We start from the raw sequence: 25,599 nt of genomic DNA on the forward strand, positions 1-25,599 counted from the left end.
TTTGAAAGACTTGTAAAATTTCTTGTGGAAAATTACATCTTCTGGTTAAGTCTCGTCATGGGAAAATGATGTTGGTTCGCCATGAACTGGTATTGAACAGATAGGAGTCTAGAAGAATAAGATAAAGCCAAGAGTTCTTTGGGGCTTGATTCTTTGATACATTATTCCTCCTTCTACCCTATCCTCAGTCCACACCTATTGTTAGACAAATGTGTTAGCAAGCAGAGCTGTTTCTTATTTCTCAGCTCAAAAAGGCCCAGCGGCTTGGATTCAAATGGACAGGTAAAAGAGGGAAAACTGTTACTACAGCTGATAATGTCCTTACTTTTGTCCCAATTTTCCTTAGCTTGGAGCCTTTACTATACTTTCTACCAGGGAAAAAGCAGGCCTAGGAATTTTTAATAAATTTTTTCCAGTTGCATTAGCTCTGCTGTGCCAATCAAATTGAAGTAAAGCTCTCTTCTAAAACTTATTGAATTCTATTTCTAAAATAGTGAATGTCTGAAACTGTTTGAGAAAAGAATAGATTCCGATATCTAAGGAATTTGGCAGGATTTGGTAGTGTACCAGGCTGCTGTGAGGCAATAAAGCAGGAATGGTAAGTAACTAAAGGTGAGTCAAGAGAGCTGAGACTCAAATGGCCATGGGCTTGTTCCCCCCCACCACCACCCCACCATCCCCCACCCCCCACCCCCTCGGGCTGCTCCCCAGGGTTTAGATTACCACTAGGTGTCAGAACCTTGGAGAGCTCCAAACTGCTCAGTTTCAATTGTGACTGCACTTGCCCTCCTGGAACAAGTCCAGAGCTATTTTAATTGCCACAGGGTTTCTGATAAACTGTTATCTGACAGAAGGAATGGGAGTTAGTTTCAGAGGTTCCCCAAGACCCTGTCTAGAGTACGACTGTATTTCTTTTGTTCATAGTCATTTGTAAAAGTTAATTGAGATCTCTATGGGGTTAAAAGGGATTCTCTAATTTAAATCAGCCCTTGTATTTTGGCAAATGGGTATATTTAAAACTAAAAGATTGTAAAAAGTAAGTTATCCTCTGAGCTCCACATGCAGCACACCATGTATATACATATGCACAGGATAAGTAAATAAAAATATGATTGAAATTGTTTTTTAAACTACTGTATGCTTTTTAAAAGCTGATGGTAACAGCAACTGTTGCCAACAGCAGACAGATTTCCTAATATTATCAACTGTGGGTAGCCCACACTTTTTTACCTCTAATTTTAATAATCTTGTTTTGTGGCACTAAGGAAAATCTAAATACTTAAATTTATTATGGTTAACCTCTTTCTCCTTAGTTTGAAGACTTGGTCATGGTTTTTACATCAGACTGATAACTTTGTAATGTTTCAGGCAAAACTTTACCTGTTTTTTTTTTTTTAATTCTTGAAATAGTCTGCAATTATGATTTCATATTTGGCCTAAAACAGAAACCTAAAGATAAATTTTTGGGGGAAAGTATTTAGCAAATATTGAAGGTAATACTAGCCAAGGGCAAAAAAATAATAGGGCAGAAATAATCATAATATATTAATGCTTGCTGTCACAGAACCCAAGTACAGTCATTATCTTGTTAGACTATTCAATTCAGTTTTGTTTTATTTTGTTATAAGGATAAAGTTGCTTGAGATGGCCTGGAACCCAGTAGAAAGCTCCACCTTCAGAGTTCTGGGATAACAGCTGTATGCCACCATACAGCTTCTTATATTATTGGAGGAACAAGAGTGACAGAGCAACTTTCTAAATTACTATACATTTTACAGTGCCTAAAATGAACGTGGGGGTGGGAATTACAAGCATGTGGTAACAAATCTCTAGGATTACATTAACTGGTTTTGTGTGTCAATTTGAATTATCACAGAGAAAAGAGCTTCAGTTGGGGAAATGCCTCCATGAGATTCAGCTGTAAGGCATTTTCTCAGTAGGTAATCATGGTGGGAGGGCCCATTGTGGGTGGTGTCATCCCTGGACCGGTGGTCTGTGTTCTATAAGAAAGCAAGCTGAGCAAGCCAGGGGAAGCAATCCAGTAAGAAGCATCCCTCCCTGGCCTCTGCATTACCTCCTGCTTCCTGACCTGCTTGAGTTCCAGTTCTGACCTCCTTTGGTGACGAACAGCAATGTGGAAGTGTAAGCTGAATAAACCCTTTCCTCCCCAACTTGCTTCTTGGTCATGATGTTTGTGCAGGAATAGAAACTCTGACTAAGACAGCAGTAAAATCAGATTTTAAAGACAAGAAACATTTTTTTAGAGATGATAATGGTTTAGTACATGTATAAGACCCTGAGTTTTAGTTTAATGCCCAACACCACAAATAATAGAAATATTATTTCTATTAGAAATACATAAGTTCTCAAAAAAAGAAAGACGTACAGAAGTTTTCATATGTAATTACTAAATATCTGTTATCTTAATGGGAAAAGATTATGTTTTAAAATAATGAGGTAAATCCATTTTGTGGTCATGGACAGTGTTTGGATGAGGGCATAATTTGTATTTCATATTACTATATCAGACACCAAGAAGGAAACCTCAAAAGTTTTGGTAGTCTGAAAAGGAAGTGGAACTGTCTTGAGTGTGAATGTATGCTAATGGAACTATACATAAAAGTCCTACAGACAGTTGACATAATGAGAGCCAGATGTCAAGGTAAAGTAGGCCTAGGCGTAGGAACAGGAGTGGGGAGGTGGTACAAAGCAGGCAAGTAAAAAGTTCCAGTCTGGACATTCCCTGTAGAAGACTGGGATTTGTCAATCTAAAATTACAGAGTGGTTAGCACTTCTATTCATTCAATAAATATTCACCAAGATTTTGAATTTTTAAAAAATATTTGATAAGATCGAGATTAGTGTGGGTTCCACCCACCCATTTTCTAATATTGTAGTCCTGTATTAGGCTTCAATAGAGGAACAGAACAAATATATATGAAGAGACAGGATTAATTAGAGTGGCTTACCAACTGTGATCCAGATAATCCAACAATGGCTGTCTACCAATGGAAGTCCCAAGAATTCAGTTGCTATTCAGTCCATGAGACTGGTTGTCTCAGCTGGTCTTCAGTATATGCTAGAATCCCAAAGAGGTAGGTTCTAATGCCAGCAAAGAAAATGGGCTTGCCAATGAGAGCAAACAGGCAAAGAGAGCAAACATCCTTTTTCCATACCCTTTATACAGGCTGCTAGCCCAGCTAAAGGTAAGTCTTCTCACCTCAGAAGTCTTCCTACTTCAAATGATTTAAGGAAAAAAAAATCCCTCACAGGTATACCCAGCCACTTGGGTTTTAATTAATTACAGATGTAGTCAAGTTGATAACCAAGAATAACCATCACAGGCCCTAAGATGTACTTTCTGAAAAAGAAAAAAAAAAACTTTAAACCAGATGTTCAGATAGGAAGATTGTTTAAGACTGACAAGGCGGCTCAGTGGGTAAACGCTTCTGCCTCCAAGGCTGACCTCCTGGGTTCAATCCCTAGGACCCACATGGTAGGAGAGAACTGATGACTCCTCTGTTGTGATAGGTATTTAATCTGAATTAGAAATTTCTACCCCACCTTTGGTTATTCAGTTCCCAGATAAAAGAAGCACAACTTGTATATTAGTGCCTTAATCAGCACTAAAGCTGGGCAGATATCTACTCACCATACTATTTTGTCTACTTCCCTATCATTAACCTTGTTATAACTAGCTATGTTCCATCTGGCCTGCTCTTAACTACAATTGGCCAGCCCTCATGGCCATGTTTTTATGATTCAGTTCCCTACCCCATGGCCTCTCTCCTCTCTCTACCTATTCTCCTCCCTCTCCTGGTCCCTGCCTCCAACCCCAAGCCTGGGAACCAAAAAGTCCCACCTATCCTGCACTGCTATAAGCTGTAGGCAATTTTATTCACCAATCAGGGATGACTTGGGGAGTGAGGTTACATAGGATCATCTCTTGTCCCTGAGGGCAACCAGGCCTTAGAGGCCAATATTTGGCAGCATAATACATAGCAAAAGACCAAACCTCAACATTCTTCTAATTTGTTATCTGGCCTCCATATGCAACATGGCATGTATACACAAACGCGTGTGCGTGCACACATATACACACATGCACACAAAATAAAAATACAGTAGGAAAATGGTTTTTTGAGGGGGGGGGGTGTTTTTGTTTTTGTTTTTTTGAGACAGGGTTTCTCTGTATAGCCCTGGCTATTCTGGAACTCACTCTGTAGACCAGGCTGGCCTCGAACTCAGAAATCCACCTGCCTCTGCCTCCCAAGTGCTGGGATTAAAGGTGTGCGCCACCATCGCCCGGCTAGGAAAAATGTTTTTAAACTACATCTGTGTTTAAGCTTATGTGATTATAAATTGGTGGCTTCCAAACTCAACCTGTGTTATTATTTAAAAAATGTAATGTTCCTGCAAGTGTATTAAAAAGCCTGAAAGTATAAAATTTCAATAGTGTATTTATTCATTTTCTCATTGCTGTGGAGTCCCAGTCCATGGGATGGTACTGTCTACATTTAGTGTAGGCCCCTACTTCAATTAACTGAATCTAAATAGTCCCCACAGACTTACCTAGGAATTTATTACCATCATGAGTATAAATTTCACCCAAGTTGACTATCAAGTTTAATCATCAGAAATAGGGAGCCTGTCTATTGTGTATGGTCATTTGAATACAAATGGCCCTCATAAACTCATATATTTGAATGCTAACTCTCCAGGGAGTGGAACTGTTTGAGAGGATTAGAAGGATTAGGAGGTATGGCCTTGTTGGAGTAGGTGTGGCTTTGTTGAAGCCATTCACTAGGGGTAGACTTTGAAGTGTCAGAAGTCCACACCAGGCACAGTCTCTCTCTATCTATAGATTGGGAAGTAACTCTCAGCCACTACGCCAGTGCCTGCCTATATGCTGCTATGCTCTCCCCCATAGTGATAATAGATAAATCCTCTAAAACTGTAAGCAACCAACCAATTAAATGCTTTCTTTTATAAGAGTTTCATTTGATCACTACACTAGCACAGTGACTAAGACAGTTGTGTCAATTATATATTAAAACCAAAAAAAAAACCACTATTTGTTGTAGTACTTTATTTTTTTTATAAAATGTTGTTTAAGATCACTGGAAAAAAGGCATAGTTCCCTGTCAGTAGTAGATGTTGTGGCATACAAATAAATTACATTGGATTCAAAAGAAAGAAAGAAAGAAAGAAAGAAAGAAAGAAAGAAAGAAAGAAAGAAAGAAAGAAAGAAAGAAAGAAAGAAAGAAAGAAAGAAAGAAAGAAAGAAAGAAAGAAAGAAAGAAAGAAAGAAAGAAGAGAGAGAGAGAGAGAGAGAGAGAGAGAGAGAAAAGAAAAGAGAAGAGAAGAGAAAAGAGAAAAGAGAAAAGAGAAAAGAAAAGAGAAAAAAGAAAAGAAAGAAAAGATGTCCAGTGATTTTCATAATGAAATTTCAAGCTAATTGAAGCATGTGTTGCATTATGTAGAGACCTTTACTGTGGTAAGTTTGTTAAGCCGGTGAGAAAGCATAAGCCAGAGACTAACAAGATCACTGTATACTATCATATCAAGAATGGGGCATGCGGTGGGGGTGGAAGTAGGAAAACTAGGAGCTTGGGCAAAAAAATGATAGCCTGTACTAGAGATGGACTGATGGAATTAAATAATAATGGTGAGATATCAAAGTTAAATTAATTGGACTTGTTGATGAGTTGGATTGAGAAAGAGAAAAAAGTCTAGTGGTTAACTTTAGGAATAAAGCAATGTAGGACTATGTCAAAGAATAAGGAATGTGCAGGCTGGGGGCAGATGGCCAGGAGTTCTGTTTGGGGCGTGTTCAGTTCAGTTTGAAGTTTAGGGCCTGATGAGTAGATAGATCACACTAATCAACAGGATACCTATATCAACGAATAAACAAGTAGCTGACAGACCAAAAAGGAAATATATAAAGCAAAAACTTGATAGAGAACAAGGATTTTGTTAATCCTATTAATATTTTGAGTTGCTGGGAAGTAAATCAGATCTTGTACATTCTAGACAAGACCTTGAGTATATCCTTTATTGTGATTCATATATATGGTTACTTTCTGTCTGCTTCTAGCTAAGTCTTATTTTGATTGACAGAAGTAAGCTGGTCAGATTTTAGAGAGACGAGAAGAAATGTGTTTGCTTGTGTACATCTTTTTCTGTCAGAATCTACCTGTGTCTAAAACTGTTTCTGTTCCTAATATATATAAGCCAGAAGAATTTTAGAGGCTGAGGCAGAGGATGACCCTAAGTTCAAGGCTAACCTGGACTATAGAGTGAGAGAGATCCTGTTTCATTAAATAAAAAGCAACAGTACTACTTTATGCAATTGCTGTTTCATTGAAAGTATTAGAATTATTTAACAAACCTTTTTTATTTTGTCTCCTATATAAAATTCAAAATGGTTCCCCCTCCTCCCTTCCTCCCCCTCTCTCTCTCTCTCTCTCTTTCATACACACACACACACACACACACACACACACACATCCTTGTAAGTTGAATTCGAAAATCCTCTTGGTAAACAAGCAACTAAGCTGTTAATCCTTACTTAAACATTCTACCAATAGTAATTTACCCAGTATTTAGATCCTCCTTTGGTTTGCCCTTTGGGTATGATATTTCCTTAACCCCCACTTCTCTCATCCTGATTTTCCCTCCTGCGCAGATGGACTGTACCTCCAGCTCTTACTCCTCATCTCAGCAACTAGTATCTTTTCACCTTTTTATGTATATCCCACAGGGGTGCCTGCATTTGATAAAACTTCATTCCATTCACAGCACCAACTGTGACTGAATTATTGCAATTTAAAGTACACTGGATTTAGTCTTTGTAGGCATCTGCATGATTCTATTTCACTCAAGAAAGGTAAAGCCAGATACTCACTGAGTGTGCATGATAAATCTATGCTGGCACCAGTTCCTAATCCTATAGATTTCAACAGATCAGATCCAAAGACATTGAGATATCTCATTGACTTCTCCAGCTGGTTTGGTTAATAGACTTCTTTAATTGTCTAGAAACATAATGGCCCGCAAATATTTAAATAATGCCCTAGGTATTCTTTCAGTTGTCAATAATAGTAGTGCATGATGGACTTGAAATCTCAAATAGGGCAAGCTTGGATTTCCACCAGGGCTTTAGGCTAGCTAAGTTCAATTCTATCAAAAATTCATTAATCATAAAACACTTATAATATTTATTAAATCTTACAGTGTTGGGTTTTTACATGTACAGTCAAATGATGAAAGAATCACAATTTTACATCTTACATTTCATAATGTTTACATCATTAAACTAATTAGGTAACAAATTCTTAGAAACAAAATGGATTTACCATGAAATTATTTTCCTTTAGAAGAGGAAGGAACAAAAGGATTAAGGGTGGCATGCTCGAGAGATGCTACAGAGCACATATGATTCGGGGGGGGGGGGCATTTACTTGTTGCATTTTGTTTACATTTGGTTTAGTTTTGCTTTTTTTTTTTAAGAGTCAAAGAACATGAAATTAGGTGGGTAGGGAAATGGGGAATGATATGGAAGGAGTTGGAGAAGAATAGGATCAAAAAATATTACATGAAATTCTCAAGAAATAATAAAACAGAAAAGAACTGCAAAGAAAGGACTTAGATGCCAATGTAAGATGACACGCGCACAGCACTTACAACTGGGCTTTCACAGGAACAAAAAACTGGGCCAGCCCATTCCTCAAGGGCCAGCCCATTCCTCAAGGGCCAGCCTATTCATCAATGACTGGCCTTTTCCATGCAGCTTTTATTTTTTTTAATTCAAATTTATTCCTTTGCTGTTGCAAGTACTCATTCAGAAAAAAGTACAGATGTCTTCACAACATATAAGAATTCTGCTCTTGCTTCTAATGGAGGAAGAAAAGAAAGGCTAGTACAGGGTAATGGTATATTTGCCTTTCCTTCGAGTGACAATTTGAAATCTGTGTTGATCTTTCTATGTTGTGGTACAAGACTAACCATTTAAACCACCTAGAGACATCGCTTAATACAGAAGTCAAATTGCAAGTTCAATTCTATGAAGTCATGTCCTTTTGCAAAACATTAGTATTTTAAAGGCTACAAAAGAAAACCTTTTGTTCAACATTGTATCTACAACTTTAATTTTTAAACAAATCTTATTTTTAATGATGGTTTTTAAACATTTTAACCTTTTTTGTAACCCATCACCCACTAGAGATTGTGGAAAAGGAAGGATATGGGGGAAATGGTCCTGTTTAGAAAGATTGTTTGGAGCAACTCCAGTCCGTGTTGTCTGGAAATCAGCAGTTTAGTTTATAGGCTACTAAGCAGCAGCTCGATCCACTCACAAACACCTCATAGATATACTGGTAGTCTAGTTTGGTAGAGTCTAGTTGGCAACAGTAGTGACATGACCTAGCAGACAGCCAGACCTAAGCCTCAGCTCCCGTTAGCAGGAGGGACCAACAGGAGCACCAGGAGTAGTTCTCCACTGTGCCTCTCTCAGGGAAGCGAAGACCAGTGAAGATGTGAGACCCACAGCATTGCACAGTCAATCTCTGTCATTTCGTGGAAATATTGTGTCCTCGGCACTGCTCTTGCCTCAGTACAAACTATGGCACACCACCAGAAGGGTTTTGGTATGTTTTTCTCTATGCTGGGCCATTATATGTATGTCATTAGTAAAGGACCTTTTATCATGTGTCCTTTTCCATGTATGTTCTAGTAGAACATCCTCCCTCCTGTGTCTGTCTTAGTGAAACATTTTTTATAAGTCTGTCTTAGCCTTTTACACCTGTGTCTATTTTAAGGAAATGTTTTTTCTATGTTTGTCTTAGTAAAACAGCATCTAACTGATTAAGTTTTTATTTTAGTACCCATTCCGATAGAATCATCATCACCAAGGTTATAGGACCAGCAGGTTGCATAAGCACGAACAATTCCTCTCTGCTGTTAAGAGGGGACATTTGTTGAATGACTACGACATTCTTTTAATTTGGTTGTATTTCTTTCTCTGCACACTCCCAGCAGCTTTATGATATGCCATCTTAGTTCTGATGCTACCCTGAGTGAAAAACAGAGGCGCCTTGCCTGTTTCATATTCCTCAGTATTTCCCAAATTGGGTCACTTTATCTTTTGTCCTTTCTCCTAGCCTCTTAGATCTGATATCTTTTCTTCTAGTTTCTAGCAATGGGTCTTTTCCACCCAAGATTCTGTCCTCTTAGCCCCACTGCTTAATGAAGAGTGGTTTTAGAGCTGCCCCAGCAATGCATCTGCTGTCTCCCAGTACTGAATACGCACCCTGGGGGAGTTGTGCTGAAACTAGAAGGACTCAAGGAGATGATGACACCCAGGGGAATTTGCAAGCCATGGCTTTTTTCTTTACAAAGTTCAGATCCATTAAGTATTAAGATGAATTAAAGGTAAACTTAGAGGTTATGGTATTTAGATATGTTTAGAAACTGAAGCTTCTAAACTATGACTTGTCTAAGAGCTGAGAACATAGCCCAGTGGTTTTTAATTGGTCAGCTATGTTTAGGGATGTCTGCTCAATATTCCCTGGCTTAGATGTTAGCCATAAGGAATCCCAGTGTTTATCTTCCTTCTGGAATGAAGCACACTTTATTCTTCAGAATTTGCCTAATAAATTATGCCCCTTTCCACCACTTAACCTGGAAATAAACAGGAAATAGATGGCAAAGTAGCTTGAAAAAAGTGTTTAAGTGACCTTGTTCTAAGAGGAAGCAGGATTAGGTTTGTTCTGTTTCCTCATATAATGATTCCAATAACTAAAATTATCTACATGGACATTTCCCAGCCTGATTTTTTAAAAAAAATAAATTGGTTTTGATATCTAAATATATCATTCAGTTATATAAAAAATAATACAATAGTATGTATTATAGTTAAGGGGCATAACAATACAATTATAAATTTTAGGAAAAACTTGTTCAGTACCTTTTATTGTTAAGCTTAAGTGATTTTTGTAGTTAAGCAAATGTCTTTTCTTTCTAATGTGAATCATACCAGTCATAAATCTGTTGTGTTACATAAAAACCAACTCCAAATTCAGTGGTTTACATCAACAGTTATTTATCTATATGTTAGTGCCAAGATTCCATTTCATAATGGGCTCAGATTTGTGCCACACCTTTCATTCTGGGCATATTCTTCTTGTGATAGATGGTAGAAGCAGAGTAAGTCAAATCACAAGCTTTCTTAAGACCAGGACCGAAGGAGAAGGGAAGGATACCACCCAGTCTGCTGGAGAGGAAGTGAGCAGATGCACTCTATCTGACAGTCTTGCCATGGGTTTGACAGAATTAACTAGTGTGTTCTGTGTTTCCCAGATAGCCCTCTGTTTCACTCCTGTCCTGTCTCCTTTCACAAATGACTTCACAATGTCATTGTTACAATACTAATTGTGTGGAACCCCAGTAAACATACATCTTCTAATAGTAAAGTCACTGGCTAGTAAGCATAGGGTTTGACTTTTTGTTAACTCCTTTTTACCCAAGAACCTTATTGTACCGTTATGCTAACTTAACTGCAATTACTTCATTGAAAAACTGTTCCTGCTCTGTCCAGCTCAATCTGTAATCTTAACTTTCCAGTGAACATTTCTGAATAAACTAGCCCAGCATGGCCTCATCCATCCAATGCACCTCACCAGTTCAGTGAAAAAGTGAGTGTGTGTGTGTGTTGCCCTTTGATCTGTGAGTGAATGATGACAGTGCCTTATATCTTGAGTGTCTGTTAACAATGTCTCTGTCTTTAAAGCACTTTTGTGTAGAGATCAAATGTTAAATTAACATATTTCTCTCTTCATTGCCTTATTCTCCTGGTTTGACATTTGGATCCTAATTCTTGAAAATTGTGTGATTTGATAAACCATAATGTTTAGAGTACATTTCCTCTCTTCTTAAGAAATAATTACATATCAAAATAGCTATCTCAATGTATTAATCTGTGTAAGGAAATGTTAGAAGTGTGGCCAGATTGCATTTATAAATATTATTATAACACTACCATAAGTTGAGTAAATAGCACAGCACATCAGTACAGTTTTGAATGGCTCATTTATCAGTCCAGTCAAATGCATTACTCAGAAATAATTTATGATAGATTTTCAGGTCCTGTAGAGATGACAAAAATAAATGGGATAAAAATGCCAATTTGGGGGGGTCTAGAATACTAAATAGCAATGAGATGATATCATTATCAAATATGAATATGGCACCTTGCCACACTGTTCAGTTACCATTAAAAAATTGCTAAGAGACAGTTTTGAAATAATGAAACCTTACTCTCTAAAATCAGTAAGCACACCTGGCTACTCCTCTTGAATTATATGGAGAGTTTATGGTGTTTCAGACACTATCTCATCTTGTCTACAAGCCAGCATTGCTTAATGACTGCTCCTCTATAATTATCTTAAAGTGCTGATTGAGGATTTTACTATTTAGCCTTCTTTTCTCATATGCACTATAAATCTGTGTGCATTGGTTACTGAATTTCCCTGTGACTCCACATCAGCTATCAAGCTCTGCATGGCTTCTTACATTGTTAGTTTGTAAAATGTAATCAGTGTTGTAAAATACAGAGTTCCTCCTTAGGCTCAGCTGCATCACGTGGCACCTCCTCCTCACTCTTGGTGCATTGCTCTTGGTTCTTCTTGGGTCTCATGTGTCGGCTATCTGGCATGCTTCTTTCCACAGCTGGAATAGGAACTTCTTATAGAAGCCTTTCCTGGTCATGCTGTCTAGAGTGGCCTCCCTCTGTTGCTTTCCAGTTGATGACACTCTATCACTGACACTTAATGGACTCTGTAGTTGTCATTTTTATTGTGTAGTTCTTGTCTTCTCTCTTGACATAGACATATAATGAAGACAGAGTGCCAAGTACTTTGACAAGAGTTATTTAGATATTTGTAGAACAAATTAATAAATTGTTGTTTTTTCTACTCTTTAACTTCAAAAATTAACCCCATGGAGATTCAGCTTTCATTTTAATTTGATTAGTAAGTGTCTTAAAGTTGTCATTGCTGTGAACAGACACCATAACTAAGGCAACTCTTATAAAGGAAAACATTTAATTGGGGTTGGCTTACAGTTTCAGAGGTTTAATCCGTTATCACCATGGTAGGAAGCATGGCAGAGTGCAAGCAGGCATGGTACTGGTAAGGAGCTCAGAATTCTATACCTTGTTTCTCGGGCAGTAAAAGGAGAGTGTATTCTACACTGGGCATAGCTAGAGTATATGAGACCTCAAAGCCCACCCTCACAGTGGCACACTTTCTCTAGCAAGGCCACACCTACTCCAACTAGGTCACACCTCCTAGTAGTGCCATTCCCTATAGGCCAAGCATTCAAACACATGAGTCTATAGGAGCCAAACCTATTCAAACCACCACAATGAGAGAGAAACCATTATATTTTTTTTTTTTTGAAACCATTATATTTTGAGATTGACTTAAAGACAGCACAATTGGGAGTTCTAAGTAGTCTTTACACTGTTGAACTGCTATGCTTCTTATGCTACATAATTTAATTTATTGTAATTCATAGATAAAGTAAGTTAAGTATTTTTTTAAAAAAATCTATGCCATGTGGTTGGAAGCTGGGTCATTGTTATATTCTTTGTACATTTTTATCTTTACAAGTCTTCATTTACTATTTTTCCTAATATGTATTTTATGTGGTAACTGCTGGAGTTGTACAACAGAATAAAGAAAGGTCTGTGAAAAGCCAAAGCCAATAAAACATCTGGAATAAAATCCTGTTCTTTACCATTTAGTTAGAATTCAAGTGCAGAACAGTTTAATCCAGAGTTTATTATATTACTAAATAACTCATTGACAAATAAATAATTTGCTACTGACATAAAGCATGGGACATAGAGCCAGGGTTCAAAATTCAGGTGTGGCTGACCTTAGAATTTTTTTCTATTATATTTGGGGATTTTCTTACTTATAAAAAGTTAGAAGTTTATTTTACTCCTGTTTTATTTTTTTTTAAATCTTTGAACTTATATTTGATATCTATTTGAACTTATATTTGATGATTATTGTATTGTTAGCATCTTCATTTCTGTGTAAGGGTTATATATACTTTTTGAAAAAAATGAGTATCTGCTTTTTATTATTGTTGAATACTTACCATGGAAGTCAGTGGCAATAACTTTTAAATTAAAAAGTGTGTAACTAGATAGGCATGGTGGCATATATCTTTAATCCCAGCACTCAAGAGGCAGAGGAAGGCAGAGCTTCAAGCTAGCCTGGTCCGCATAGTGAGTTCTAGGCTAGGCAAAGGCTACATAGTGAGATGTTGTCTCAAATAACAACCAAGAAAAGTATGTAACTAAAAACGAATTTCCTTCTCAGAAGCACATAGTTCACTGCTTCAGTAGCTCTATATGATTAGGAGAACTGAATGAAGAGGAACAGATGTGAACAGCCTAATGACAGGAAACTGCTGAACACAATTAAAGTTGCCAGAGTCACCACAGGCAACAGTTTCCTTTATTTTTGTCAAACACATAATTTGAAATGATTATGTGTTTATAAAAACAGAGAATAAAGTGAGGTTTATGATCTGTATTTATATATTCACAAATGTCTCAATGTTAAAAGGTGAATGTAATTTGATGATATTAACTATTTTATAAACCAATGTATAAGATTAACACAACCAAGACTATTCTAATTTGACACAAGATTGACACCTAGTTTATCTTCTTTTAAAAGTCACACACATGTCATGTAGTATATCTAATATGCTAAATGATTTTTTGAATTTTACTTAATAGACCTTCCTTTAAGTTAACAGACTGGAGTCCTGATTTAATAGTAACAGGGGATTTTACTCTATATAATATTTAAATGCTAGCCAGGCAGTGGTGGTACATGCCTTTAATCCCAACACTCTGGGAGGCAGAGACAGGCGAATTTCTGAGTTCGAGGCCAGCCTGGTCTACAGAGTGAGTTCCAGGACAAGCAGGGCTTTACAGAGAAACCCTGTCTCAAAAAAACAAAACAAAACAAACAAACAAAAAAAAAAGCGCTAACTAAAGGAAATAACTGTTAGGAAAAAATATAAAATCTGGTTATGGGAATTGATAACAAGAAAGAAATGGCTCAGTTCTCTTAACTTGCTGCACTTGCCAAGGAGACCTGAGTTTTATTCCCATACCCACATCAGGTTGATTCCCATACCCACATCATAACTGCCTGTCCCTCGAGCTCAGGAACCTGGTGCCTTCTAGAGTCCATGAGCACTTCCATTGAAAAGTACACAAATAGACACACAGACATATATATAAAATTATAAATAAATCCTTTTTAAAAAAGAAAAATTATGAATCTTTATTTAAATCCTCTTGAAATATACAAATGACCTGGTTTGGATTGCCTGTTGAAGCCCTGGGGTTTACTGCAGAGTACTATTCTGGGAGCACTATTCTTTACAGATTGAGTAGCTATATATATGAAATCTTTGTAAATTTGTGGGTCAACAGCGTCTGACCAGAAGTTAGTTATCTGTTACTTTTTAAAATTGCAAATAGCTTTTTCTTCATACAATATATTGTGATTTCAGTTTACTCTTCCCCTTCTCCACCCAACTCCTCTCCACTTCCCCTTCCATCTGGATCTACTCCATTTCGGTCTCTCCTTAGAAAACAAGCAGGCATCTAAGGAATAATGTTAAAATAAGGTACAGTACAATAAAACAAAAATAAATCAGAATAGGACAAAGCAAATGAGAAGATAAAGAAACACATAGATACAGAGGTATACATTGTACATATAGGAATCCATAGGAACAGAAACACATGCATTGTACATACAGGAATCCATAGGAACAGAAACACATACATTGTACATACAGGAATCCATAGAAACAGAAACACATACATTGTACATACAGGAATCCATAGAAACAGAAACACATACATTGTACATACAGGAATCCATAGGAACAGAAACACATACATTGTACATACAGGAATCCATAGGAACAGAAACACATACATTGTACATACAGGAATCCATAGGAATAGAAACACATACATTGTACATACAGGAACCCATAGGAACAGAAACACAACATTGTACATACATACTGGGATCCATAAAAACAGTACCAGAAACCATAATACACATGCAAAGGGAGAAGAGAAATACCCTAACATAACATTATAAGACAAAGAACCTCCAGAGGTGCTGTTGAGTTCATCTTGTGTTGGCTGCTGAGCATGGGGCCTATCCGTAAGATGGTATTAGAGAAAACTAACTTCTTGTTTATAAGTGTCAGTCAGTTGGAGATAGCTTCTGGGTTAAAGATGGGGACATATGTCCACTTCTCCTTTCAGCTCTAGGACCCTGCAAACCATGCAGGCCTTATGCATATTGCAGAAGTCTCTAGGAGTTCATATGTGCCTAGCCCTGATGTGTCTAGGCCTTGTTTCCTTGGTGTCCTTCATCCCCTCTGGCTCCTAAAATCTTTCTAGTTTCTCTTCCACAGGGTTTCCTGAGTCATGAGGGGTGGGATTTGATGGAGACATCCCATTTAGAACTGAGTATTCCAAATCTCTCTCTCTCTTTCTCTGCACATGGTCTGGCTCTGGGTCTCTGTATTTGTTCCCATCTGCTGCTGCAGGAGGAAGCTTCTCTGATGATGGCTGAGCAAGGCACTGATCTGTGAATGCAACAGAATGTGACTCTCACAGGAGTCACAGTATATCACAGAATATATACCCTTTTGCCAACGCATCTTTACTTGCAAATGTTCATTGCAATGAGTCATTGGTCTGGTTTGAGGCCCCTGGCTTCTGCTACACTGTCAATACTGGATTCTCACCCAGACTCCTCTCAGATGTTCTGTTGTTGTCCTGCATCATGGAGATCCTCCTGCTTTGGATCTACAGGACCAGCCCCTTCACTCCAGCTTTTCATAGATGGGGTACATGATGGGGTGAGCCAACTCAGAGGCCTGAACCTGGTCTGGGAGGTATCTGAGTTGATCAGCCTGCCAGCTCTCTTGAACCTGGGTCACCAAGGCCGGCTCTCCTGTGCTTCCCAGGCAAGGTGCAAGGTGCAGGCCTGCTCTTCCAAGTGCTATAGCCAATGAGGGGCAGGGCCATCTCTGCAGCCTTTGGGTGTCACCATGGTCCCTGGCAGTAGCCCAGACCAGGGATATTCACAGGCCTTTGGTGATAACATAGGCCACAGACATAAACACAGATCCCTGCTGCTACATGGCCATGGACCTGGCCATGGACCTAGCCGTGGCCCTTAGTGGCAGCACTAGTCAGGACTTCACAATGGCCTCTGGTGTCAGTGCAGGTAACTCACATCAGGCTGTTCCTCACCACCCTCAAGCCTCCAGTCCACCTCTCTTCATAGTTCCCAAACCATTCCACTTCTCACCCATCTCTCCATCACATATTTTCACATCGTAACGGTGCCTGTGTGCGGGCTGTATGGCAGTTGGCCACTCTAGGTGTCTTCAGACCATTTACACCTCATGGTGGCAGGCAGATCTCTCCAGTATGGGTAACCTAATAAGACACTGTATTAACATAAAAAGTGAACATTACAAGTTAAATCTTTTAACTTAGCATTAAATATTTCATTTCAGACATTGATCTTGCAGATTACTATTCAGCTGTAACTCTAAAGAATACTGATAGCTTCTAATTGAAAATTATGAAGCTTACCAATAATTATGCCATGGTTTTAACATACTTGTAACTTAAGGAAACTCAGCTGGCTTGCTTTTCCTGCTTCTTTGAGTCTGGGAAAGTTGTTCTATCTCTAAGGGGAAAGGAAGGATGTAACTGCATAGTAATGACGGTAGTGATTATAGCATGTATTTAATTATTAATATGTACCAGAATCTATGTGCTGAATTTCAGATTTATCAGAGCAGAATGAGAAATCAGTTATAGTACACAGCTCTATACAACTTGAACTTATTAGGGGGTTAGTTATGCTTAGTTTAGGGATCAGCAGAAATGACTAGAACTTTTAAGGTTGAATGAGGTTGAGATGTTATAGTGCCTAGAACATGATGGTGTGGCTTATGAGGGAGGGAAAGGGGAAAGCTTGGTCTTAGCATTGCTATGGGAGAAAAATGTGAGCTGGGCACAATGCCACAGTCTGGAGGCTGAGACAAAAGGACCACTGTCACAGCCAGCCTGGGCTACCTGGTCTGGACCACTGTCACAGCCAGAGAAAGGTGACTAATGGGGAGTCAACCAATTAATGCTGAAAAATCATACTTGACAAACCTGGAGAATATTAAAATCCTAGGTGATGAACAAAATCCCCCCAGGACAGCTTTTAAAACTTAACGTGCATTCATATGTGTATAATTTTCATTAGACTCTCTGAGATCTACGAGCAGAAGGTTCCAGGCCAGTAACTAAGAGGCACCCCTGAGGCGAACAATTAAGGAGAAAATTAATTAACATTGTCCAATTAAGGGTAATTCAGATCAAAGGTGATTCACACAAAAGTGTTCATTAGTTCTGGGAGGGAAGGCTATGTATACAAAAAAAAAAAAAGGCAGGGGCTAGATAGATGACTCAGGTGCTGAGTGCTTGCTACTCCTCCAGAGGACCGGAGTTAAGTTTCTAGAGGCCTGGGTAGTTCACAGTGGTGACTTCAGCCAGCTCCAGAAGATTTTGTGCCCTCTTGTTACAGCAGGCATGCATATGACCTACATGTACATACTCATGTAAATAAACATAATAAAAATGAATCTTTAGGAAACAAACAGATAAAGCCCTTAGAGCTAGAAAGATGGTTAAGAGCACTTGCTGCTTTTGCAGAGGACCTAGGTTTTGTGTTCCTAGCACCTACACAGTAGCTCACAGTCCTAATCTTAGCTTCAGAGGATCTGACACCCTCTTCTGGCCTCCATTGGGATACACACAGAAAATAAAAGTAAATCCTTGTTTAAAAGTCCAAGATAGTGTACTAGACTGGAATAAACCTTAAAAATGTTATGTTAAAGAAGGAAGAGGTGAAGGCCCAGACTACAATGTGGTAGCTTCTTGTAGTCTAAAAAGGAGTGAGAGCAAGTTAGTGAAAGACCTGGAGGAGGACCAAGAAAATACAGAACCAACAGGGGAGCTAGTTTTGTTGGAGAACAGCTAAGTGTGGAGTGTAACTGAAAGGTCTGTATAGCTATAGCCTGGGAGTAGGGGTGCCCATGACTTTAAAACAATTTCAGTGAGGTGGGAAGCATGGAAACCACATCACTAGGGCCAGATGGATAGAAGAGGGAGGTAGAAAAAGACGGTAGCCAGAGTCAACCCTGGCAGTGTAATAGCAACAACAGTTAAGTCAACATTGGAGTAATACTTTTTTGGGGACTTTTATGTGTCAGAATTTATACCAAGGTTTTTAAAAATCTTTATATAACCTTATAAGAATTCTCTTATGATTCTCAGTTTTGCATGAGCAAATGGAGATTTATAGAGATTGGGTTTTGCCCAGGGTCACATGTTCAGCAACTGTAACAGGTTTTTAATTTTGTCACCCTGGCTTCCCCTCATTTTTGAGAAAGTGTTGGAGTGGGGTTGAGACAGGACTTCCTGTAGCCAAGCCTGATCTTGAACTTACATCCTGATCCTCCTGACCCCTCTTTCAGGAGCTGAGGTTAGAAGTAAATGCCACCACACCATGCCTGAGCCCTTTTGCCACAATTATATTAAATATGAGAAATGTCTACAAAAAAAACTAAAGGAAAAAGGAGGTTCTATAACGTTTAAAGTGAGAGTAAATGTTCTACATGTAAAAAGTGGAGAAAAGACAATTATGGGCTTTTTTTTTCTTATAAAATAAAACACCAAAATACCTCCAAAACCAAAAAGTAACCTATAGAAAGAGGAGGGGAACCAAGATGGAAGACTTCCCAGTTATATCATGTCATCTAGCTCTAATGTACCAGGGGTTTTATACAAAGTAAAGCAAGAGAGAAACCATTCCTGATGCATGAAAACATATACAGCTGTTTTTCTCATTGGAAGTGTTCTGCATAAACTTTTTAATGAACTGTATTTAATTTCAGTGAGTATAGGGTTGAAGCTCAATGCCTGTTCTGGCATGAGCTATGTCACTGAACTACATCCCCATACCTTTCTTTCAAGTGTTTTTAAAGCATAATAGTTAGACACCATATTGTTGAACAGCGTTATCTCAAGATAAAAAGAACTGCATAGATATTTTAGCTTGTAAATTCCATTAATTGTATTGTTAGTAGGAATATTAGTTCAGCTGTTTTGAGATTATTTGATGTTTACTCTAGGATAGAACAGGTACTTTATGTTAATATTAAGAACCAAGGTCTTTTAGGAAAATTACTTTTTAAAAAACTCAAACAGAAGCCAGATGGTGTTTAGGCATGCACCTTTAATCCCAACATTCAGGGGGCAGAGGTAGGTGACTCTCTGAGTTTAAAGCCATTATCTTTACCAGAAATTGTTTATATTCTTAAGTGATCCTTTCTTTTCTTTCAGAATTGTAGATGACTATTGTGTAGGCTCTAAAGGCAAAGGGAAGTGTTGTAAGCCTGCCATTTCATTTTCTGATACTAACAAATGTAGAATAGATAAAATATCCATTTACACTTAAGGCCCGCAGTGTGTAGAATAATAATGTGTAGAAGATTTGTAGGTTATAGTTACTATCATTTTTTACAGTATTAATGGAAAGGTTAATAGTTATATTAAATAGTTATATTAAATGTGAGAAACATGTAATACATACTTAATACATATTTAAAAGATTGTCTACAACAAACTAAAGGAAAAGGGGGGTCTGTAAAGTTTAAAGTGAAAGTAAATGTTCTTATGTGAAAAGGGGAGAAAAGAATTTTGAGCTTTTTTCTTATAAAATAAAACAAGGTTTATTTTATTTTAAAAGATTAAATTTTATGGTGTTTTGTATAGTGCTAAGTGTTGTAGAGATTACAATAGAGCAAAGCTTGATTTGTATTCTCAAAATGCTCATATGTAGGTACATTTTCAAAGCAGTGTGTTATTATTAAGGTTGTAGTGTGTATACATTATTTATATATATGAGGATTACAATGTTTCAGAGTATGATGTGTGATAAGGAGTTTTGTGGTATTTTGAATGAGAATGGCTCATATGTTTGAATGTAATTTGGTTCCAAGTTGGTGGGCTCTTTAAGAGAGATTGGGAGGTGTGGCCTTGTTGGAGGAGTTATGTCACTTGGGGTGAGGGTTGAGGTTTCAAAAGGCCATATCAGGCCCAGTCTCCCTCTTTCTTCCATGAACTTGTGGTTCAGATGTGTGAGCTCTCCACTACTGTTCCGACACCATGCTGGCCTGCTTGCTACCATGTTTTCTGCCATAATGATCATGGACTTACCCTCTGAAACGTAAGCAAGTTCCCATTAATGCTTTCTTTTATAAATTGTCTTGATAGTAATCACAACAGAATGGAACAGTAAGAGTCAGAGAAGAGAGATTCTGTTTACCTAAAATGATACAAGACTACTAAGGGTTAAGTGACACTTGAGCAAGATTCTGAAAGGATGGTTAGGATTTCAGTAAGAGTCTATAAGAGATAATAAATAGTCCCAGATTCTGGTACCAGATCAACTCATTCACTTCAAAGTTAGCCAAATTCAGCTAAATCACTGCACTCTACTTATCTTCAGCCTTGATAGTCATAATGTAGGAATTACCAAACATTATCACAGAGGTTTATAAGTTATAAAATAGTATGATAGTATGGCATCAACATACTTTGTAAACTGTGAAGACTTAAATGAATTTTAAAAAGAAATAATCATAGTATTTAGAAGGTAATGGGCCAAAGGCACAAGTTTCAATAAAACAAAGCAAACAAAAAGCCCTATAAACCATGGAGACAAAAGCAGAGAAATGTGTGGATATTCTCACTGTGCTGACTACTTTATAGCATCTTGACACAGCAGGAGTCAAGTAGCCTCAGAAAAGGAAGGAGTCTCAATTGAGAAAACGCAGACCTGACTAAGGCATTAGTGACATGGGAGGGCCCAGCCCATTGTGGATGGTGCCATCCCTGGGCTGGTGATCCTGGGAAGCAGGCTAGGTGGCCATGAGGCCAAGTTTCTGCCCCGTGTGAGTTCCTGCCTTAGTCCTTCAGTTGTACTATGATAAATCTCTTCTCCAAGTTGCTTTTGGTCGTAGGGTTTCATCATAGAAATAGTAAACCTAAGACAGCCACTAATATGTCTTTACATAAGAAAATTACCTTAAATGATTTTTTTCAAAATTTATGTTGGCCCTCTCCCAAAAAAATTTTAGAAGGCTTTTATCTCTTCAGGTTTTATTGAAGTCATGTGCATAGTTGGTGTGGAATTAATTTTCTTTTTCTTTTTTTTTAATTTTTTATTGAATATATTCTTCATTTACATTTCAAATGTTATACATTTGAAACATTAAACAAAAAGTTTCCCAGTTTTCCCCCTCCCAGTAAACCCCCAACCCATTCTCCCACCCTCTCTGCCTCTAAGAAGATGCCCCTCCACCCAATCCACTCCCATCTACCCCGCCTCAATTTCCCCACCCTGGGGCATCTATTGAGCCTTCACAGGACCAAGGACCTCTCCTACCAATGCCTGATAAGGCATTCCTCTACCCCAATTGCAGCTGGAACCATGTGTACCCCTTAGTTGATGGCTTAGTCCCTGGGAGCCCTGGGGAGGTCTTGTTGGCCAACATTGTCATCCTTCCCATGGGGCTGCAAACCCCTTCAACTCCTCCAGTCCTCCCAACTCCTCCATTGGGGACCTTGCGCTCAGTCTAATGGTTGGCTAGGAGCATCCACCTCTGTATTTGTAAGGCTCTGGCAGGACCCCTCAGGGGACAGCCATATCAGGCTCCTTTCGGCAAGCACTTCTTGTCATCCATAATAGTGTTGGGGTTTGGTGACTGGGGTTTGGGGATAGAATGAGTCCCCAGGTAGGACAATCTCTGGGTGGCCTTTCCTTCAGTCTCTGCCATACACTAGGTCTTACATTGAAAGTAATGCTTATGACATGCCTACTCTGATATATCAGAGAGTTCATCCATGTTTTTTGCCTTGCAAGACTTTTATTCAAATATACGGTGAAGAAACAATACATCTTTAGCAAATTACCAGAGAGTACATAGGCAGAAAAAATAAAATAAAACTACATTAAGATGTGTTTGTGAAGGCCGGGCAGTGGTGGCGCATGCCTTTAGTCCCAGCACTTGGGAGGCAGAGGCAGGCGGATTTCTGCGTTCGAGGCCAGCCTGGTCTACAGAGTGAGTTCCAGGACAGCCAGGGCTATACAGAGAAACCCTGTCTCCAAAAATAAAAAATAAAATAAAATAAATAAAAATAAAAAGATGTGTTGTGAATATTGTGCCACCCCTGCTGTTACCTGATATTGTGCTCTTGGAATTTATTTTGAACCTATAGTCAGAGTTACTTCTTCAAAGGCAAGAAACTTGGGAAACATATTTTTTGTGTTATTTGAATGTTCATTTTTATTTAAAAAATGAGTCAAGTTTTTCTTGAATACTAAAATTGAGCTTATTCTATTTTTGTGAATAGTTCTAAATATTCTCTTCTTTTACAGATTATCTTGCTAATCATGGCCGGTTAAATGAATCTGAAGCTAGGAGAAAATTCTGGCAAATTCTGTCTGCTGTTGATTATTGCCATGGCCGGAAGGTAGTGCACCGTGACCTGAAGGCTGAAAATCTCCTGCTGGATAACAACATGAATATCAAAATAGCAGGTAAGTGGGCTGTCCCTGCCTGGAAAGTGATCAATGAGAGCCCATGTCCTGAGTGTGTGGAAAGCCCTGCAGGCAGCAGGCTTCATCAGGATACACTTACCTCCTAGTCCTCTGTGTGACTGTGAACAAAGAAATAGCTCTCCTCTATGTATAAGGTGACAGGACTGTACTTACAGGATCTAAGGTACATCTAAATTTCTTGGGAAGTTTGGTAAACAGGTTGTTTGTCAATGTGACACTGATTAGAAGGCTGGAGAGGGCCAGAAGTGCTGGTCCAGTGAGGATGCAGATGGAAAGAGACAAAGGAGTTGATGGCAGCAGAAGGGAATGACACAGAGAGATCCACCACACACGTTTCTGTGTATGTGTGTGCTGTCTAGTGTGTTTTTGAGACAAAGTCTTGGATTTCATATAGCCCAGGCTGGTCTTCAGCACAGTCTGTGACTCAGGCCACCTATGGTCCTCCTACCTTTGCTTCCCAAGTTCTGAGGTTACAAGCATGTACCACTATATCCAGCTCTTTGAATTTTGTGATGTCCCTCCCTCCTTCCCTTCTTCCCTCCCTTCCTTTTTCCCTCCCTTCCTTCCTTTCTTCCTTCCTTTCTATCTTGGCCTTTTAAGATATCGTCTTAACCCTGGCTGGCCTGGAACTCGATATGTAGAGCAGGCTCTTGAACTCACAGAGATCTACCTGCCTCTGTTTTCTAAATGCTGTGATTAAAGTTGATAATATGAATTTCTTAATTCACATACTCAAAACTCACTCATATGTGGTAAAATATATGCCAGGTATTATGCTGTGGTAAATATATGATATGCATAAATTGTTTCACTGTATATATGTATATCCAAATTCATATTGTTTTTTATTTACCAATCATACCTCAGGTTGTAAATATATAGAAAAAGTGGTATGTACAGAACTAGGGTTATATAGAGCTCAGTGATAGAGCATTTGCTTAGTATATGCAAAGTCCTGCGTTCAATTCCCTGAACCACCTAAAAGTGGTAAGGGTGTAACTATGTCCCAGCTAGGGCAGAAGCATAAGAAGGGACCATCAGTCAACCTGAGGAGCCAGGGAAGCATCACAAATCAGGAAGTGTTTGACCTTGTTCTTGAGAGATGAGTTAACTGCTTGCCAAAAATGCAGAAGCAGGATACTGTAGTCAAGCAGATAAGCCTGGGATGGTGAAGAGCATAGCTCAGTGTGGACAAAGGGAGCAGCAGAGGAGGAACAGCGAACATAAACACTAGGAATGGTCTTGAATGCCGTGTCAGAGACTTGAGGATATCTTATAGTGAGTGAGTGGGAGTCAAAGCTGTTGAAAGGCGTAACGTATGCATCTGAGTGAGGTGGAATTGGGATAGCAAAGTTACCTTTGCATGTCAGCAGGCTGTCAGTAGTGTTGCGGTGGCTTGGTAGCATGAGAGCTGCACATAGCTGCACACACTTCATGTGTGGGAACAGTCCTAGGAGCTGTGTGGAATAGTCCTGGAAAAGCATGTGGGTCTAAGTAGAGCAACGTGTAGAGGCTGAAGACATTAGGAAGGGGGATTTAGAAAACACAGGCATAGGTTTAAATGGTGGCACCACGGCAGGTTGTGGTGACTTGTACCAGGATTGCTGGAGGGGCAGAGACATCCAGGTGAGAGTCATCTGTTCCCAAGGTAAGGCAAATACTTACTGGACTCAGTGAGTTTAAGGGCAAAGCAGCTGCACTGTTGGGAGAGAGTGTGTGTGTCAGTCTACTGATTAGTAGTAACCTTTTGTTGTGAAAATGCAGTACATAGTAGCTGTTTCCATAGGGAGTTGTTGGTTCATTTCTTTTATGTATGTGTTTTATTTTCATTTCTGGGACCTACACACATACACACACACACACACACACACTATTGGCCTTTCTGTTCAGCTTCTATAGCTGTCCAGCAGCCAAGGAGAACTGGGTACCTGAAATGGAGTCTAGAAATGGAAAAGGAAGCCGGTAAGAGAAGAATGAAGCCAAAATAAAAGTTTCTGATCAAAGCTCAAAGTTTAATTTTCAGCACTACATTTATATAGTCAAAACCCACAGACCCATCCTTTTGTTTCAGCAGGATTGAGTTGTAAAGCAAACTCAGAAGTTGGTCAACTCCTCAAAGCTCTGGTAGGGAATTGTTGAGGCCAGGCCCAGGTGCTGACTCCAGCCAGGTGGTAAAGCCATGGGGGTGAGGGGTTGTTTAGCCTACTCAAGGCTGGGGAAGGGCACAGGTCGCATTTATTTTACATATTTTGTTCCAACCTTCTCTAATAACTTCTGGACTTTTTTTCCATTTTCTTCTTAAAAGCATCAACTGCCTTAAAATTATTGTTTACCAAAAAAACCCTCTCCCCACTCTTTTTTTTTTACCCCGTAGTTCTGTAGTTAGAAGCCAGGAGCTCCAGCTTCACCTATATGCCCCTTTATGACCAAAACGGCTCCTGGAAACCTTGTTTAGGAAGAAACTGGGGTTAAGATTACACCCTGTGATTTATAAAGTATTTATCACTGGAAGCACAAATGAAAACATCTCAAGTAAAATACAAAAATAACCTTGTAAATATAAAATACAGAAGTTATAACCAAGTGTTGTCTGTTTATGTTTACGATAACTGCCTGAAATACAGGCAGGTCAGTGCAGTATGCTTAATGCTATATCGCAGTTAGGTTTGTGCTTTGTTGGGCTTTGATGCTTTTGTTATTGCTTTTGAATGTAGAAGCTTTCTTAACTGTTTAAAAAATAGATGAAATGTCAGGTATCTAAAATTGTTCCCTTTGGTTCCGA

General features: G+C 38.7%; 1 protein-coding gene across 5 annotated transcripts in view; it reads left to right on the forward strand.

The window, feature by feature from the left end:
* The window catches only part of Sik2 (salt inducible kinase 2), a 113,614-nt gene that overhangs the window by 47,325 nt on the left and 40,690 nt on the right, over positions 1–25,599 (forward strand). For all 5 annotated transcript variants that reach the window (XR_007978832.1, XM_052188356.1, XM_052188355.1 and 2 more), the window contains exon 4: positions 22,635–22,796. Coding sequence is in view for 4 of the 5 variants with exons in the window: in XM_052188356.1 (XP_052044316.1) it covers positions 22,635–22,796 (162 nt within the window). In the remaining variant the exon portion in view is untranslated. The remainder of the gene's footprint in view (positions 1–22,634; positions 22,797–25,599) is intronic.

This window comes from Apodemus sylvaticus, chromosome 7, assembly GCF_947179515.1.
Source record: "Apodemus sylvaticus chromosome 7, mApoSyl1.1, whole genome shotgun sequence".
Taxonomy (NCBI): domain Eukaryota; kingdom Metazoa; phylum Chordata; class Mammalia; order Rodentia; family Muridae; genus Apodemus; species Apodemus sylvaticus.